The 19,608-nt window shown below is 38.5% G+C and overlaps 1 protein-coding gene and 1 pseudogene across 5 annotated transcripts in view; both read left to right on the forward strand.

Moving 5' to 3' along the window:
- Positions 1-19,608, forward strand: part of LOC116754184 (recombining binding protein suppressor of hairless) — a 121,121-nt gene that overhangs the window by 69,502 nt on the left and 32,011 nt on the right. For 4 of the 5 annotated variants that reach the window (XM_032632550.1, XM_032632551.1, XM_032632552.1 and 1 more), the window contains one exon: positions 6,499-6,537. The exons of the other annotated variant lie outside the window; for it this stretch is intronic. In XM_032632550.1, coding sequence (XP_032488441.1) covers positions 6,499-6,537 — 39 coding nt within the window. The remainder of the gene's footprint in view (positions 1-6,498; positions 6,538-19,608) is intronic. 5 annotated transcript variants of the gene reach the window in all.
- Positions 12,941-15,451, forward strand: LOC116754485 (annotated as a pseudogene).

A 19,608-nucleotide genomic window follows, 5' to 3' on the forward strand; every position in this document is an offset into this window, starting at 1 on the left:
TTTTCTTTTTTCCAATTTATGTTTGGCTGCATTGCATCTTTGTTGCTGCGCACGACCTTTCTCTAGTTGTGGTGAGCGGGGACTACTCTTCGTTGTGGTGTGCGGGCTTCTCGTTGCGGTGGCTTCTCTTGTTGCGGAGCACAGGCTCTAGGCACGTGGACTTCAGTAGTTGTGGTACGTGGGCTCAGTAGTTGTGGCTCACGGACTCTAGAGCACAGGCTCAGTAGTTGTGGCACATGGGCTTAGTTGCTCCGCAGCATATGGGATCTTCCCTGACCAGGGCTGGAACCCATGTCCCCTGCGTTGGCAGGCGGAATCTTAACCACTGCACCACCAGGGAAATCCAGCACATAAGTTTTTGTGTTTTGTTCACCAATCACAATATGAGGGAGAAGCATACGTAATAGAAGAAGAAAAGGGTGTAATCACCTTTATATAAGCTAACCTTTGCTTGTTACTTAAAAAAAGTCCAGAATTACAACTTTTTTCTTTTAAATATATAACAGCGTTGATGATCACATTTAATCAAAACTATGCTTTATATAGTGTGCAAAAAATTTGAGAAACCTACTCATGCAAATGAGATATTGACAACCTATAATATCAAAAAGAGAAATTGGATAACAGTGATTCTTTGTTACAATGAGGAATTAAGTCAATACTTCATAAAATCAAAGGTGTTTCTAGGATACTTAAGGATTTAGATTTTTTTGTTTTTGCATTGTTAAATATACTGTGCACCTATTATGAAAGTGTTTTACGGAAGAGTGGCCTAAACTTGGTGGATCCAATTTATTTCTGGTTTTCAGTTGTCAACACGTCAATAGATATCTTGTTTTAAAAATAGATTACAAGGGATTTCCCTGGTGGCTCAGTGGTTAAGAATCCGCCTGCCAATGCAGGGCACACGAGTTCGAGCCCTGGCCCCAGAAAATCCCACATACCACGGAGCAACTAAGCCGGTGCACCACAACTACTGAGCCTGTGCTTTAGAGCCCACGAGTCACAACTACTGAAGCCCGTGCACCTAGAGCCCGAGCTCCGCAACAAGAGAAGCCACTGCAGTGAGAGGCCTGCACACCACAATGAGGGGTAGCCCCCGCTCGCCGCAACTAGAGAAAGCCCGCACGCAGCAACGAAGACCCAAAGCAGCCACAGATAAATAAATAAATAAAATTTCAAAAAATAGATTACAAGTAAAGATAAAAAATTTGTACCGACCTTTCTCACCATTCCCTACTGCAAAAGGGAGGGATAGAACTTAATCTTTAAATCATAATCAGTCTCTGAGTAATTGTTAGCTGACTTGTCATTTCTGCTGAAAACTGGTTATTTTGATTGCATAATGTAAATATACATTATGAATTTTCTTAAGTCACTCATGTTTAAAGATGGGCCTTCTTTCTGTAGTAGATAATTCTTGAAGTTTTGTATATTCTATCAATACATCAGATTAGAAGAGGAAAATGGATCTTGATCAGTATAGGGTGCATATAGTATCTTGGTATAATGACAGTTTTAAATACGTAGACCTATGAATTTTATTGAATAATCAGAATTTAGTTCAATTGTGAGCTTCAGAATTGTGCATTGTGAACCTACTAAACACTTTTATGAATTTTCTCGGAAACCTCATTTTCTTATCCTTCCCCCATTCTAATAGATACAGTAACCATTAGGTTTTCTTTTTTAAATTTTTTTTTTTTTTTTTTTTTTTTTTTTGCGGTACATGGGCCTCTCACTGTTGTGGCCTCTCCCGTTGCGGAGCACAGGCTCCGGATGCGCAGGCCCAGCGGCCATGGCTCACAGGCCCAGCCGCTCCGCGGCATGTGGGATTTTCCCGGACCGGGGCACGAACCCGTGTCCCCTGCATCGGCAGGCGGACTCTCAACCACTGTGCCACCAGGGAAGCCCTTTTTTAAATTTTTTATTGGTGTATAGTTGATTTACAGTGTTGTGTTAGTTTCAGGTGTACAGCAGAGTGAATCGGTTATACATATACATATATCTGCTCTTTTTTGGTTTTGTTTTTGAAATTCTTTTCCCATGTAGGCCATTACAGAGTATTGAGTAGAGTTCCTTGTGCTATACAGCAGGTTCTTATTAGTTATCTATTTTATATATATATAGTAGTGTGTATATGTCAATCCCAATCTCCCAGTTTATCCCTTCCCCCTTATCCCCTGGTAACCATAAGTTTGTTTTCTACATCTGTGACTCTACTTCTGTTTTGTAAATAAGTTCATTTGTACCCTTTTATTTTAGATTCCATATATAAGCAATATCATATGATATTTGCAGTAACCATTAGTTTTTTTTGTTTGTTTGTTTGTTTATTTTTTGCGGTATGTGGGCCTCTCACTGTTGTGGCCTCTTCCATTGCGGAGCACAGGCTCCGGACGCGCAGGCTCAGTGGCCATGGCTCACGGGCCCAGCCGCTCCGCGGCACGTGGGATCTTCCTGGACCGGGGCACGAACCCGTGGACCCTGCATCGGCAGGCGGACTCTCAACCACTGCGCCACCAGGGAAGCCCCAACCATTAGTTTTTAATGGGATAGATATGAATGTGATGGCATATGCATTAAAGAGAGGATTGAGACTGCACACAATTGGAGATGCTTTATTATATACTGAAGAACCAGTTGAATCTTATTAACATTTATAAGCTTTCTAGCCTTAGGATAGCACTTAGACAGAACACTGCATCATTTTGAAATGCTGTTTAGGCTTAGCAGGCAAATTGCTGAGTTCTCTTGCTCATGTTTTTTATTGGGGCAGGAGTGATATTGCACAAGCGTGCTATATGATTGTTGACTTCATCTAATGTGTAGCTCCAAAAAAGAATGTAGACACATATTTTAATCAGCATTCAGTTGTTAATCTAATTTTGTAAGCATTTCACAGCACCAAGAAACAAAATTTGCATTTGTATTTTGAGTGCAGTGGATCTCTTACTAGCCATGTAATAAACTTATGTTAAATTCTGTGTTAGATCCCAAAGGATGCTTAATGGTTGGAGTTATTAGCTAGTTTGAAGGGTTAGTGGCATCGTGATTCTCACTGAAAAGTTTTATTTCATTTGTTAACTGTGTCTCTCTCTAAAATTTTCACCATTTTAAGCCCTTAGTTAGATTCTGGCCACACCTCACTTTGCTTCTTTTATAAAGTTTAACTGCTCTTAAATACATATGTGAAGAAGTAATTTAAAGATTGTCTTAAACTTCCTGGTTTTTGTAAAATATTCTAGTGAGGCAGTTTTATTTTAATCATATGCTGCAGTGGTACATTTAGTCAATCTCAAAGGTTCAAAAGAAAATCTTTCCTGTGGAAAAAGATTCAGGAGTAGAGCCTTTAACTTCATAATTGGAGTTCACATCATAGATTAGCCAGTAGTTCAGTGTTTTAAAACTACGGTCTTCAGCAGCCTTGCTTATATTACTACTAAATCATTGTATTTAAAATTGAACATCCTATAGGATAAAATCAATGAGAATTACTTGTTATTAATTCTTCTGACAGAAACTTGGATTATTTGCTCATTTTTAGTGCTATTTCAATTAAAGTCACGTTTCAATATTTTAGAGTTAACTAAAATACCAGAATATTCAAAGTCACAGATGCCCATTGTTTATAAATGGAGTTCATAAACAATGTCATATAGCATTAAATTACTCAACAAAAGGAAGTACATGGGATTCTAAGACTTCAGTCATCAAAGTTAATAATTATGTAAAATACGACAAATATAGTAGAGAAATCTTAAGTCAAATTAGGCTTCACAAACATATAACTGTGATTATGAACAAGTCACTTAAACTATAACTGCAATCTTGCTTTAAAAAGAAAACAAAATTCTATTGATCATTTTTCTTCAAGTGCTGTGTGCCTCCACCATGTCTTTCAGAAGATCTCATTTCTTATTTCAGAGGAAATAGGAGGTCATCACATAGGGATTTGTTTCTTCCTCTTATACTTACCTTTATTAATATCACACTTAATATCTTTAGTTATTTTGACATAACCATTTATAACTAAAAAACGGTAATAATTACTAACATTTATTCGTCATTTACTGTATTCCAGGCATTGTTCTATGTGTCTTCTATATGTTAATTAGCACATTTAATCCCTTCAGCAACTCCTTGAGGTCAGTACAACCACTGTGTCCTTTTTACAGATGAGGAAGGAAACTGAGGTGTAGAGAGTCAAATAATTTCAGGGCTGCACAGGAAGTAAATATTGGGTTGGCCAAAAGGTTCGTTCAGTTTTGTCCGTAAGATGGCTCTAGTAGCGCTTAGTTGTCTAAAACTTCATTCGAGACAATTTTGTTAGATTGTATGTGACAGCTGTCATATCAGCATGCATTTAAAAAAAGACTTATCAAAATTGGTGAATTTTGGGGTTTCCCTGGTGGCGCAGTGGTTGAGAGTCCGCCTGCCGACGCAGGGGACACGGGTTCGTGCCCCGATCTGGGAAGATCCCACATGCCATGGAGCGGCTGGGCCCGTGAGCCATGGCCACTGAGCCTGCGCGTCTGGAGCCTGTGCTCCGCAACGGGAGAGGCCACGACAGTGAGAAGCTGGCGTACCGAAAAAAAAAAAAAATTGATGAATTTTTGTTTAGCCATTTTAATATTGAAGATGGAAGAAAAACAACATTTTCAGCATATTATGCTTTATTATTTCAAGAAAGGCAAAAATGCAACTGAAATGCAAAAAAAGATTTGGGCAGTGTATGGAGAAGGTGCTGTGATTGATCGAACACGTCAAAAGTGGTTTGCATAGTTTTGTGCTGGAGATTTCTCGCTCGATGATGCTCCACGGTTGGGTAGACCAGTTGAAGTTGATAGCAATCAAATCGAGACCTTAACTGAGTACAGTCAATGTTCTACCACGTGGGAGACAGCAGACGTACTCAAAATATCTGAATCAAGCCCTGAAAATAGTTTGTACCAGCTTGGTTATGTTAATCGCTTTCATGTTTGGGTTCCACATAGCGCGATAAAAACCTTCTTGACTGTATTTCCGCATGCGATTCTCTACTGAAATGTAATGAAAACGTTCCACTTTTAAAACAAATTATGACAAGCGATGAAAAGTGGATACTGTACAACAATGTGGAACGGAAGAGATCGTGGGGCAAGCGAAATGAACCACCACCAACCACACCAAAGGCCTGTCTTTATCCAAAGAAGGGGATGTCGTGTAATGGGGGGGTTGGAAGAGAGTCCTCTGTTATGAGCTCCTTCCGGAAAACCAAACGATTAATTCCAACAAGTACTGCTCCCAGTTAGACCAACTGATAGCAACACTCGACAAGAAGCGTCCAGAATTAGTCAACAGAAAATGCATAATCTTCCACCAGGATAACGCAAGGCTGCACGTTTCTCTGATGACCAGGCAAAAACTGTTACAGCTTGGCTGGGAAGTTCTGATTCATTCGAGTATTCACCAGACATTGCACCTTTGGTTTTCCATTTATTTTGGTCTTTACAAAATTCTCTTAACCGAAAAAATTTCAATTCCTTGGAAGACTGTAAAAGAACCTGGAACAGTTCTTTGCTCAAAAAGATAAAAAGTTTTGGGAAAATGGACTTATGAAGTTGCCTGAAAAATGGCAGAAGGTAGTAGAACAAAACAGTGAATATGTTCAATAAAGTTCTTGGTGAAAATGAAAAATGTGTCTTTTATTTCTACTTAAGAAACAAAGGTACTTTTTGGCCAACCCAATACCAAATCATAGATTTGAATTCAGCTAATCTCACTCTGAGTCTTTCTCTTAACCTGCATGGTGTATGTATTTCTAATTCCAACCTAAATTGTGCTTATCCTTGCTCATGCTTTTCTCTTTGCCCTCTCCCAAACAACTGAAATGCTTCTATGCTAGTACATATAGCATATTTATTTTTGAAGGGCCATATGCTATAAACTAATTAAGTAGTCAACATCTAGGTTTAAATCTTAACTCTGTCTGTCACTTAATTTACTCTGTGATATTGGGCAACTTGCTTTCTACAGCTTTAAAATGGGCCAATATGTATCTTCCAGAATTATTTTATAATGATTAAAAAGGGGAAAAAATGTGTAACATAGTGCCTGGCACATGGTAAACACTTGTGAGCTCTACACCACCTCTTGGGCTGTGAGGATTTTTTTGAGTGCTCCAGGTTATGTGAGACTGGGGCAGGGAGGTCTTTGGTTAGATGTCTTTTAGCAAGGTGTCTCTGGAAGGTACCTGTCATCCTCATCTAATCAGCATGGTACATGTTTAGAGTGGATGTGTCAGGCCTAGTTAGAGTTTGTTGTTTTGTTTAGGAGTGGTTTTAAAGAATGTATTGTTATAACTGGGTATAGGTGTTTACTAGAGGATTTCTTTTTACACTGGACTTTAGTAGGGTTGAAGTATAAGTCATAAAGGAGATTTCATGGTGCCTAAAAAGCTTACTGTGGAGCATGTCATACAGCCTATTTAATTTTTTTTTCTTATTTTTTCTCTAGAAAATTTGGTGAGCGGCCTCCACCTAAACGACTTACTAGGTAAGCATTATGTTAGTCTTTCACCCAAACATTTCATAAAAGAGTTAGATCCTGTCATTTTGGAAGCTATATTAGATGTTCTTTGCAAGAAGTTATTCACATAATGGTATCTAGATCATAAGCGTATTTCCACCCTCCCTTCCCCACATCTCCCCTTTTTCTCCCTTCAAAAAACAGGGTAGGGCTTCCCTGGTGGCGCAGTGGTTGGGAGTCTGCCTGCCGATGCGGGGTACACGGGTTCGTGCCCCGGTCTGGGAAGATCCCACATGCCGCGGAGCGGCTGGGCCCGTGAGCCATGGCCGCTGAGCCTGCGCGTCCGGAGCCTGTGCTCAGCAACGGGAGAGGCCACAACAGTGAGAGGCCCGCGTACCGCAAAAAAAAAAAAAAAAAAAAAAAACAGGGTAAGAGGATACAGTTCAAAGGGAAAAATGAAATCTTTCAAGAATTAATATTGAGTATTATATAGTTAGTATAACAAGGGCTACAATGTAAAGATAGTTTCCTATATCTAGCTTCATTAGCCAGTCACAATTTGTTGATCACAACTGGAACTTGAAAGATACTTAAATGCTTTTATTTATTTTTTTTTTTTATTTTTTTTTTTGTCTTAAATGCTTTTAGAAAAGAATTTTAAAACAAAGATGTTATCCATTTTTAATGAGACTATAAATATTATATTCTAATTATGTAATTTTTTACGGTATGCATTTTAATTACACATGTTAAATTTAAAAGTGTTAGTCTTGAAAATGATTTTTAAAATTTCTAACCATCAGTGATTGTAAAATAAAAATAAGACATTCAGTTCCACAGTTACAGTCCTAGAGTTAATGCTACCCTGTGTCATTAGTATCTTTCAAGAAAATCGTATGTGTGTATACACATATACCTGTCTTTTTTCTTTTTAAAGTCTGGCATCATACTCTACCATTGTTCTGTTAACTGTAGATCTTCTACCTTGTTCTCCTTAGTGTATCCATAGATTTTCCTTGTCTTCCCACTACTCCTTATTTAATTCACACCGATAGCCATTTGGGTTCTTTCCACATTATTACTATTATTAAAAAAGCTGTTTCACTCAAAGAATGACAGGGGCATGCCAGAAGTACACACAAAGGGAGCCAGTTTGAAGAGGCTTCTTTTAGCCAAATCATGGACACTTTGGTCATCAAAATAAATAATGATAATAATAGATTAAAACCCATAAAATAAAAGGACAGTTTAGAAGTCTACACTGAGTTAAATAAATAATTCGATAAATGGGGGAGAGGAGATAGCTTTTCTTTACAGAAGAATTCCACCTAATAAGTGTAGAAGGAATCATGGAACTAGGAAAGCACATTTTGGCAACCGTTACAGTGATAATCGTTTCAGGCCAACATCATCAGTGAATTCTTAAACTACTGGTTTAAAGTCTGATGAGAAACAAAGTGTTTTTATAGTGTCTAAGCATATCTTCACAAAGTATGGTTAATTATAAAGTGAAAAGCAGTAACATGACAGTGAAGAAACCTGGCAGATGCCACCTTAATTAAGCGTTCTAAATTAACATCACTAATAATGGACAACTAAGTATCATATGCATCCTGAGGACATACTATCACTTTTGTAGTGGTTCTTGCCAAAAATGCATAAGCTAAATCTAAGCATAAGGAAGCATCAGACAGACACAGATGGAAGGACATTTCTATAAAATAAACAGCATCTACTCTTCAAAAATTTCAAAATCATGAAAAACTAAGACTGAGGAGTACCAGAGTAAAGGAGACCAAAAAGACATGACAACTAAGTTAAACATGACAAATTCAACTGAACCTGGAGCAGGAACAAATTTTTCTTGTGCTCTAAAGCTGGAGTTGGCAAACGTTTTCTGTAATAGGCCACATAATAAAAGTGTTAGGCTTTTTGGGGCAAACTGAGTTTGTTTTGACTTTTCAGCTCTGTTCTTGCATCCCCAAATCAGCCGTAGACAATATGGAAATGAATGGTGTGTCTGTTCCAGCTCAAATTAATTAAAAAAACAAATAAACTAAACGGTATTCTGATTTGGCCTGAGGACAGCTGTTTCTCAATACTGCTCCATACTCCCACCCCCAATAAAGGACATTAGAGGGACAGTTGGAGACATCTGAATAAAATCTATTACCAGTGATAATTGCATTGTGATTGTATAAGAGACTGTCTTTTTAGGAAATAAACACAAGTATCTTGGGAAAAAGGGACTTTATATCTATAATGTGCTCTTAAATGGTTTTAAAAACATAATATATAGGGCTTCCCTGGTGGCACAGTGGTTGAGAGTCCGCCTGCCGATGCAGGGGACACGGGTTCGTGCCCCGGTCTGGGAAGATCCCACATGCCGCGGAGCGGCTGGGCCCGTGAGCCATGGCCGCTGAGCCTGCGCGTCCGGAGCCTGTGCTCCGCAACGGGAGAGGCCACAACAGTGAGAGGCCCGCGTACTGCAAAAAACCCCCACAAAAACCCATAATATACAAATATGGTAAAATATTAACATTCGAGAGTCTGGGGGAAATGGGGACTAGGAATTGTTTGTGCTTTCGTAACTTTTCTCTGTGCCTGAAATTCAAAATAAAAAAAAAATTTAAGGTGTATTTCAGATCAAGTGGGCTGGGAAAATATAACTTATCTCGCAGGTCCATGTAAATGTATTTTCAATTATTTTTATATATCTTGAAATTCTAACTGGAATTGCTTAATTCACATAGATAGGCATTTTGAAATTTAAAATTTAATAGATAAATATTTTAATTTCATTACCAGCAGCAATAGGTTCAAGTGACTCCTAACGATAAAATATTTATTTATTCATTCATTCATTCATTCATTCAGGCTGTGTCGGGTCTTTTTTTTTTTTTTTTTTTGTGGTACGCGGGCCTCTCACTGTTGTGGCCTCTCCTGTTGCGGAGCACAGACTCCGGACGCACAGGCTCAGCGGCCATGGCTCACGGACCCAGTCGCTCTGCGGCATGTGGGATCTTCCCGGACCGGGGCACGAACCCGTGTCCCCTGCATTGGCAGGCGGACTCTCAACCACTGCGCCACCAGGGAAGCCCTGTGTCGGGTCTTAGTTGTGGCACACAGGATCTTTGCTGAGGCATGCGGGATCTTTTGTTGTGGCACACGGGCTTCTCTCTAGTTGTGGCGTGCAGGTCTTCTCTTTTCTAGTTGTGGCACACAGGCTCCAGGGCGCATGGGCTCTGTAGTTGTGGCGCACGTGTTCTAGAGCACGTGGGCTCTGTAGTTTGTGGCATGCAGGCTCTCTGGTTGAGGCGCGTGAGCTCAGTAGTTGTGGCATGTGGGCTTAGTTGCCCCACGGCATGTGGATTGAACCCATGTCCCCTGCATTGGAAGGTTGATTCTTTTTTTTTTTTTTTTTGCTTTACAATGGTGTGTTAATTTCTGCTTTATAACAGAGTGAATCAGTTATACATATACATATGTTCCCATATCTCTTCCCTCTTGCGTCTCCCTCCCTCCCACCCTCCCTATTCCACCCCTCTAGGTGATCACAAAGCACCGAGCTGATCTCCCTGTGCTATGCGGCTGCTTCCCGCTAGCTATCTGTTTTACGTTTGGTAGTGTATATATGTCCATGCCACTCTCTCGCTTTGTCACAGCTTATCCTTCCCCCTCCCCATATCCTCAAGTCCATTCTGTAGTAGGTCTTGTCTTTATTCCCGTCTTGCCCCTAGGTTCTTTATGAACTTTGTTTTTTTTTTCTTAGATTCCATATATATGTGTTAGCATACGGTATTTGTTTTTCTCTTTCTGACTTACTTCACTCTGTATGACAGACTCTATGGAAGGTGGATTCTTTACCATTGGATCACCAGGGAAGTCCCTGATAAAATATATTTTGATGAATAGTTACCTGCATATGTAAAATTTCCTTTCCTTTCCTTAAATATAAACAATAATATAGTTAGGTCCCATCTACTTTATCATGATTTTCCATTTACCCTTTAAGCAATTTTCCCTGTTTGGAAAATTTTAGTAGCTTTTAGGACTTCTGCTTCTAGGCAAGATAGAGTAACAGGAACTAGAATTACTCTTCGGCCTAAAACAACTAAAAACCTGGACAAAATATATGAAACAGTGGTTTTCAAGATATTGAATGGCAGGCAAGAAAGGACAGTGATCCTTGAGAGACAGGAGACAAATGAGGTGAGCCCTACAATTGCCTCAGCTTAGTGCCTGGAGAAAGTTTCCAGTACATGATGTAGGGAAGGGGAATCCAGGTGGAGCCTAGTAAGCACCCTGAGTTGTGGAGGTAGAGCTGGGACTATTAGGAGGCTAAGGTGGCCAGAACTGTTAGGGCAGAGAACTGGAGAGGAAAGAGCTACGCAGAGATCTACAGAGGGTCCTCTCTAGTCTTAAGCTGAGTATTGATTACCACCTTGTGAGGAGACTACCGAAGGTTGGGAGGAAAAACAACCTAAACAATTAGAGGAAAGAATTCCTAGAGCTCCCTCAATACTATGAATTGTGCCTGTTCCCAATAGCCAAAGTGGAAAAAAATGTCATAATTCACAGCGCATCAACAAGAGTACTCAGAAGTGTTTTGTTTCAGTAGTGGTACAAAATTAGGCCTAGACTAAATGCTGCTCTGGTTTCACCTAACAAAACTTAAAAGCAAGGTTGAAAGGATAAAACTTTTTCTAAGTAACTGTGTCCTAAAACAAAGCTCAAGAATATTTAAAGGAATAAAAAATATGCAGCACTCAAAAAGGTGATGAAATTCATTGTGTCTTAACATCTAATCAAAATAACCAGTTGTAAAAAGAAGTAGGGAAAATATAATTCATAATAAGAAAAATCAGTCAATTAAAACCAACCCAGAAATGACACAGATGATAAAATTAGACAAAGACCTTAAAACAGTTATTACATTTGTCTTCTTTATGTTTAAGAAGCTAAGATCACCTAGAGACTGTCATGCAGAGTGAGGTAAGTCAGAGAGAGAAAAACAAATACAGTATGCTAACACATATATATGGAATCGAAAAAAAAAAAAGTGGTTCTGAAGAACCTAGGGGCAGGACAGGAATAAAGACACAGACGTAGAGAATGGACTTGAGGACATGGAGAGGGGGAAGGGTAAGCTGGGACGAAGTGAGAGAGTGACATTGACATATATACACTACCAAATGTAAAATAAATAGTGGGAAGCAGATGCATAGCACAGGGAGATCAGCTCCGTGCTTTGTGTCCACCTAGAGGGGTGGGATAGGGAGGGTGGGAGGGAGACGCAAGAGAGAGGAGATATGGGGATATATGTATATGTATAGCTGATTCACTTTGTTATAAAGCAGAAACTAACACACCATTGTAAAACAATTATATTCCAATAAAGATGTTTAAAAAAAAAAGAAGCTAAGACCAGGAGTGTATAAAATTTTTGTTAAAGGGTAAAATGGTAGGTATTTTTGTGACCCAAACAGCCTCTGTTGTAACTACTTAACTCTGTTGTAGCACAAAAGCAGCCTCAGACAGTGTGTAAACCAATGGACATTTCTGTATACTGGAGTATAACTTTATTTCTAAAATAGGCGGTGGATTGCATTCGACATGCAGGCTGTAATTGTAGATCCCTGAGCTAGAGGTTGAACAACTTAAATAGAGGACCTGGAAGATAAAAAAGGGAAGATCAAAAGCAAATTCTAGAGATGAAAACTAAAGTATTTAAATGAAAAAATACACTTGGTGGGATTAATCACAGATATACACTGTTGAAGAAGAGATTAGCAAACTTGAAGGCATACCAATAGAAACTATCCAAAATGAAGCACACAGAAAATATCTGGAAAAAAAAAGATCATTAATGGGCTGTGGTTTATTTTCAAATACACCAATATACATGTAATTGGAGTCATTTAAGGGGGGGAAGGTATGACTAAAAGAATATATGAAGACATAATGGCTGAAAAATTTCTAAATTTGGTGAAAACTATAAAACCACAGTTCCAAGAAACTCAGTGAATCCCAAGTGCAAAAACTATCATTTTTTTAAAACCACATCATCATCAAATTGCTTGAAGTCAGTGATAAAGAGAAAATGTTAAATGCAACAGAGAAAAAAAGATAAATTATATACAGAGGAAAAAAAGATATAGATAAGGATGACAGAGGTTTCTCATCTGAAACCTTGTTAGGGAGAAGACAGTGGAACAAGAGCTTTAAAGTATTCAAGGGGGAAAAATATGGCAACCTAGAATTCTATACCTAGCAAAGGCAAAATAAAGACATTTTTAGACATAAGAAACTGAAAAGGAATTAATCATAAACAGGCCTGAGCTACAAAAAATGTTAAAGAAATCCTTCAGGCAGAAGGATAATCATATCAAATAGAAATCTGTTTCTGTATAAATTACTAGCATCAAGAATGAGAAAGGTAATATCACTTTAGATTCTACAGATATTTAAAGGATAACAAGCAAATATTAGAAATAACTTTCTGCTGATAAATTCAACAACTTTTGAAGAGATACACAAATTCCTTGAAACAGGCAAGCTACCAAAGCTTACTCAGGAAGAAACAGATAGATAACCTGAATAACCCTATATCTGAAGAAATTGAACTTGTAATTCTAAACCTTCCACATAGAAAGTTCCAGGCTTAGATGATTTTGCTATTGAATTCTACCAGACATTTAAGAAATACATCATGCCAGTTCTATACATACTCTTCCAGAAAACTGGAAAGCAGGACATTTCCCAGTTCATTCGGTTAGGACAGTGATGCCCTGTTACTAAAAGCAGACAAAGACATTAAAATAAAATAAAATTGTGGACTTACATTCCTTATGAGCACAGATATAAAATGTTTTAACAGTTTTTCAAAATGAATCCAACAGTATTTTTTTTGATCTGTTTATTTTTTAAATTTTATTTTTATTTTTGGCTGCATTGGGTCTTCATTGCTGTGCGCAGGATTTCCCTAATTTCGGCGAGCGGGGGCTACTCTTCGTTGTGGTGCATGGACTTCTCATTGCGGTGGCTTCTCTTGTTGTGGAGCAGGGGCTCTAGGCGTGTGGGCTTCAGTAGTTGTGGCTCACGGTCTCTAGAGCACAGGTTCAGTAGTTGTGGCGCATGGGCTTAATTGCTCCATGGCATGTGGGACCTTCCTGGACCAGGGCTCAAACCTGTGTCCCCTGCATTGGCAGGTGGATTCTTAACCACTGCACCACCAGGGAAGTCCTCCAACAGTATATTAAAAGGATGATACATCGTGATCTAATGAGATTTATCTCAGAAATGGAAATCAATCAATGTCATTTTAATACATTAACAACAAAAAAGGAAAATCATTTGGTCATCTCAGGGATTTAGAAAAAGCTTTTGACATTTCATTCTTCATCATAATTTTCATCAATCTAGGAATAGAAGGGAATTTCCTCATTATGATAAAGGTTACCTATAAACAAACTACATTTAACACCATACTTGTGAAAGACTGAATGTTTTCCCTCAAGATCAGGAACAATGCAGGGGTGTCCACTTTTAACCACTTCCATTTAACATTGTACTTGAGGTTCTAATTAGTACGGGTAAGGCCAGAAAAAGAAAGGCATCTAAATTGGAAAGAAGTAAAACTGACTTTATTTGTAGACATCAGTATTATCTCTATGGAATCTTCCAAAAAAAAAAAAGTTATTAGAACTAATAGGTGAGTTTAACAAGGTGGTAGGCTACACAGTCAACGTATAAAGCATACAAAAATGAATTGCGTTTTTTATACTAGTAATGAACAGTGGGAAATTGAAATTTAAAAAACAGTAGCATCAAAAAATATGTGATTCTTAGGGGAAAATATCTGACACATGATGTGCAAAAACTATGTACTGAAAACTACAAAACATTGCTGTAAAGTCCTAAATAAATGTTCTTTGAGCAGAAGACTCAATAGTGTCAGTTCTTCCCAAATTCATCTATGGATTCAACATAATCCCAATCAAAATCCCAATGGGCTTTTTTTAATAGCAGTTGACAAGCTGTTTTTGAAATTTATGATGCAAATGCAAATGTCTTAGACTATCCAGAACAACCTTGAAAAAGGGCAGTAAGAACTTAACACTACCTGATTTCAAAGCTTGTTAGATAGCTACAGTAATCAAGGATGGTATTGGTTTAAAGATAGCAAGTAGATCATTGCGACAGAATAGTGGCCAGAAATTGTTCTTGAGATAAGTTTTTCAGTCAAGGTACAAAGGCAGTTTAGTCAGCTAAAGGGTTTTTAACAAAGGATTCTGGAACAGTTGGATAACCATATGCACCCACCACTTACATAACATAAAATAACTATGATTCATACCTGGAACCATATACAAAAATTAGATCAAAATAGACCTAAATGTAAAATGTCAAATTATACAGCTTTTAGACGAAAACAAGCAAGACACACAAATTTTCTAGAGGCACCCTGTGGAGGGACTTCAGTCACATCAATGTAGAACTCAGTCTCCTTGGAAAGAAAAAGAAGACAGTCTGGCTTCACAAATGGTGGGGAAATAGAAGGGAACTGGCGACTGTTTGCACTGTCTGTAGTTGTATACAGAACATGATCAAGGGTGTTAAACTGGACTTCTGTTATGAGGTCTGTATATGCTCAGTTCCCCATCAATGTTGATATTCAGGAGAATGGTTCTCTTGTTGAAATCCAAAATTTTGGGGGTGAAAAATACATCCTGAGGGTTTGGATGAGGCCAGGCGTTGCTTGTTCAGTATCAGGTCCAGAAAGATGAGTTGATTATTGAAGGAAATGACATTGAACTTGTGTCAAATTTAGCTGCTTTGATTCAGCAAGCGCCAACAGTTAAAAACAAGGATATCAAAAAATTTTTGGATGTTATCTATGTTTCTGAAAAAAGAAACAGTTCAGCAGGCTGATGAATAATATTTGAGTGGTCTGGCTACAGAAACAGCAAGATGCCAGATGATTCTTCGGACTCATTTGTGATATTTTAAAGATGCAATAAAAGCTCTTTTGATTTGGGGGAAAAAAGTCACAGATTTTTTTTGTTTTCTGTTGCATGTAAAAGTTATGTTTACGCTATAATGTAATAGCATTATGTCTAATGCAATAGCATTATGTCTGGGGGAAAAAAGTACTTACCTTAATTAAAAAATAGTGCTGTTGGGGGCTTCCCTGGTGGCGCAGTGGTTGAGAGTCTGCCTGCCGATGCAGGGGACACGGGTTCATGCCCCGGTCTGGGAGGATCCCACATGCCGCGGAGCGGCTGGGCCCGTGAGCCATGGCCGCTGGGCCTGCGCGTCCGGAGCCTGTCCTCCGCAACGGGAGGGGCCACAGCAGTGAGAGGCCCGCGTAACGCATAAAAAAAAAAAGTGCTGTTGGGAAAATGGTGCTGAAAGACTTGCTTGTTGCAGGGTTGCCACAGACCTCCAATTTGTTAAAAAAAAAAAAAAGACAATATCTGTGAAGTGCAATAAAGTGAAGCGCAATAAAATGGCACTTAAGAAGTTAAAACTCCCCTACCATATGGCCTAGCCATTTCATTCTTACATATTCAGTTACGAAGAATGGAAACGTATTAATACAAAGACCTGAATACAGATGTTTGTGGAAGTGTTAGTTATAATAGCCATATAGGTATAACTCAAATACCCACCAACACGTGAATGGACCAACAAATCGTGGTGTATTCTCCAATGGCTTTCTATTTAGCAATGAAAAGGAATGAACTATTGATACATGCAACAACATAGAGGAATCTTAGGATAATTATGTCCAGTTTTCTAAAGAAGTCGGGAGAAAGTAGAATTTTATATAAAATTGTAGAAAATGCAAACTAATCTATAATAACAGTAGATCAGTGGTTTCTTGGGGTTGGGGAGAGACAGAAACTTGGGAATGATGACTGTCTTTCTGGATTGTGCTGATGGTGTATACATATGCCAAAACCTAGCACATTGTACACTTGAAATAAATGCATTTTTCTGTATTTCAATTTAAACCTCAGTAAAGCTGTAAAAAATTTTAGTAGCATTTTACCCTTTAAAAATACCTTAGAAGAAATTAGTGTGTCTTCCAAGGGAGAATTTAGGTAAGCTTTATTTGTTTAAATCTCTTAAAGAGGGCAAACTTAGATTTTTTACTCTTTATTATCAAAGCTAGTATAAAGCAATTTAGTAAAACAGTTTGAATAAAACAGAAAATTGGAATGTGAAATCAATTCCCAATTCTGTGATAAAAATTTAACCTTAATTTCAAAAGTCAGGACATTTTCCCTTCTGACAGTATAGCAAGTTTAGGTCCCATCTGGCTCTTTTTCACCATATTTCCTCATTTCTCCTGTAAAGAGTTTTCCGTTTTAGGAAAATTTTAGGGTCTTGTATTTGATCAAAAATAATTTAGGGCTTCCCTGGTGGCGCAGTGGTTAAGAATCCGCCTGCCAGGGCAGGGGACACAGGTTCGAGCCCTGGTCCGAGAAGATCCCACATGCCGCGAAACAGCTAAGCCCATGCGCCACAACTGCTGAGCCTGTGCCCCAGAGCCTGTGAGCCACAACTCCTGAAGCCTGGGCGCCTAGAGCCTGTGCTCTGCGACGGGAGAGGCCACCACGATGAGAGGCCCACACACCACAGTGGAGAGTGGCCCCACTGTCCACAACTAGACAAAGCCCGTGCACAGCAACAAAGACCCAACACAGCCATAAATGAATGAATAAATAAGGAATTTTATATCACTTTTCATTCGGGTGTATGGAGGTTGGACACTTCAATTCAGAGAGGGTTTCTTTCCCTTAAAAAAAATCTCTTAAACCTACCCTATTCTATCCTAACCTCCATCTTCCAACTTAAACAACAGTGAAAAAAATGTGTTGTTATTTAGAGGATGATCTTTTAGATAGTGTTCTAAAAGCACAGTTTTTCTGACACAGTTAAACAAAATTTTTTTAAATAAATTTATTTATGTTTGGCTGTTTGGGGTCTTTGTTGCTGTGTGTGGGCTTTCTGTAGTTGCGGCGAGCGGTGGTTACTCTTTGTTGCGGTGCGTGGGCTTCTCATTGCGGTGGCTTCTCTTTGTTGTGGAGCATGGGCTCTAGGTGCATGGGCTTCAGGAGTTGTGGCTCGCAGGCTCAGTAGCTGTGGCACACGGGCTTAATTGCCCTGCAGCATGTGGGATCTTCCTGGACCAGGGATCAAACCTGTGTCCCGTGCATTGGCAGGCGGATTCTTCACCACTGCACCACCAGGGAAATTCCAGTTTTGCAACTTTTCTTTTAAAATCATTTTATTTTTTATTGCTTATGAAGGGGTCAGCAAATGTTTTCTGTGAAGAGCCAAGTAGTACATATTTTAGGCTTTGAGGTCTGCATACTATCTCTGTTGCATAGACTTCTGTTCTTTTTTACAACCCTTTAAAAATGTAAAAGGCATTCTTAGCTCCTAGAGAGTACAAAAACAGGCTGCTAGTGTGGTTTGCTGACCTGTGGCCTGTAGTAGTATTCAGTATACTGAATACTACTCAAAGTATACACTGCAGCTCTCTAAAATGTTTGCAGGTACAGAGGTGTGTGTATGGAATTACTTTGGGCACACTTGATACAACAAAACTAGGTTTCTTTACCAGAAGACAGTTCACATTGGAACCTTTATTATTTGGATTTTACAAGTGACAAAATTCCAATTTGAGTAGTACAGGGACTGATCCTATCTGTAAGGATGGCTGTCTGGACTTTCCAAGTTTGTGGGCCACTTCATTCCTTGAGTAGTTGGGACTGGCTATGTTTAGCTCCCAGCTCAAATGCTTTCCCCCCAGCCCCCAATGTGTGCACGCACATGTACATCTGGTTTAAATCACTTATGTGCCCCTTGGCCTAATCATGGTGGCGTATATGAATGTGGTGAGGAAGTAAGGGTTCTAGTTTCAGAAAAATAGGGGTTAACACTGTTAAGGATGGTCTTTTTTGTGAATTTTGTTTGCGATATTCAAAAAAAAAAAGACGTTTATAAAGGAAAAAAGAGCCAGAAATTTGACGAAGATGGTGATAGTTTAAACATGTCAAGCTAGAATGGCATTTGCTGTGCTTTCATGTGAGTAAAAATACTGGTAAAATTTTCTGATTTTCTAAACATTTAAGCTAATGTGTTTTAAGTGAGTAAACTCTTTCAGAAATAGTTGCTCCATGGTGTTCTTCAAATAATTGTTAATTGGCTTTCATTCAGAATGAATATTTTATAAGGAATTATTAAATGAAATAACAAAGAATACATAAGCTTCAAAACTTGTTAGATAGTAACTTACAACAAATTATGAGTTTTAGCTTTGTTGTTACTGTTTTTTAACAATTCAGTAATACAAAGTAGTAATTCTACTGGTAACGTTTTTACAGCACCTATATTATGTCTTCAAATGACAAAATTTCCCTCATTCTTTCTTAAAAAGACATTGAGTGATTTTCTCAACTTATTGTTGGAACATTTTTGGTTTTCTTTAATCCACTGGTTTTCAACCCAGGTGACCTCCCCCTTTACCCCTCTGACGTTTGGCAATATCTGGAGACATTTTTGGTTGTCACAACTGTAGGAAAGGTGCTATTGGTTTCTAATGGGTAGAAGTTAGAGATGTTGCTAAACACCTTCCAATGCACAGCACAGCTCCCTCACAACAAAGAATTGTTTAGCCCAGGATGTCAACACTGCTGAAATAGAAACCCTATTCAATTAACCAAATCCTAGACTAAATGAAGAGCACATGGGCTGTCATTCCATGGTCTTTACTTTTTAATTGTGTTTCTTTTGAGTATATTGCCTATATCTTTTTTAACGGCTCCTTAAGGTGCACAACAAAGCTGTCAACCTTTAACTGCCAGATAACGTAATTTTAATGTTTGATATTCTATTAACAAAGGAAAATTTTTTCTTGTTGAAAGAAGCTATTTGGCAAATTACTACTACAGGGCAACTATTATTAATGGTTACTTAAGGTTCTAGTTGCTTTTTTCAAGAATTTGTATTATAAATATGAAGGAAAAAGACAAGGAAAACTAGAGCTGTCATCTTGCATTCATCATAAATACCTTGAGATCT

The sequence above is a fragment of the Phocoena sinus genome, chromosome 5 (assembly GCF_008692025.1).
Source record: "Phocoena sinus isolate mPhoSin1 chromosome 5, mPhoSin1.pri, whole genome shotgun sequence".
In the NCBI taxonomy this organism is placed as follows: Eukaryota; Metazoa; Chordata; class Mammalia; order Artiodactyla; family Phocoenidae; genus Phocoena; species Phocoena sinus.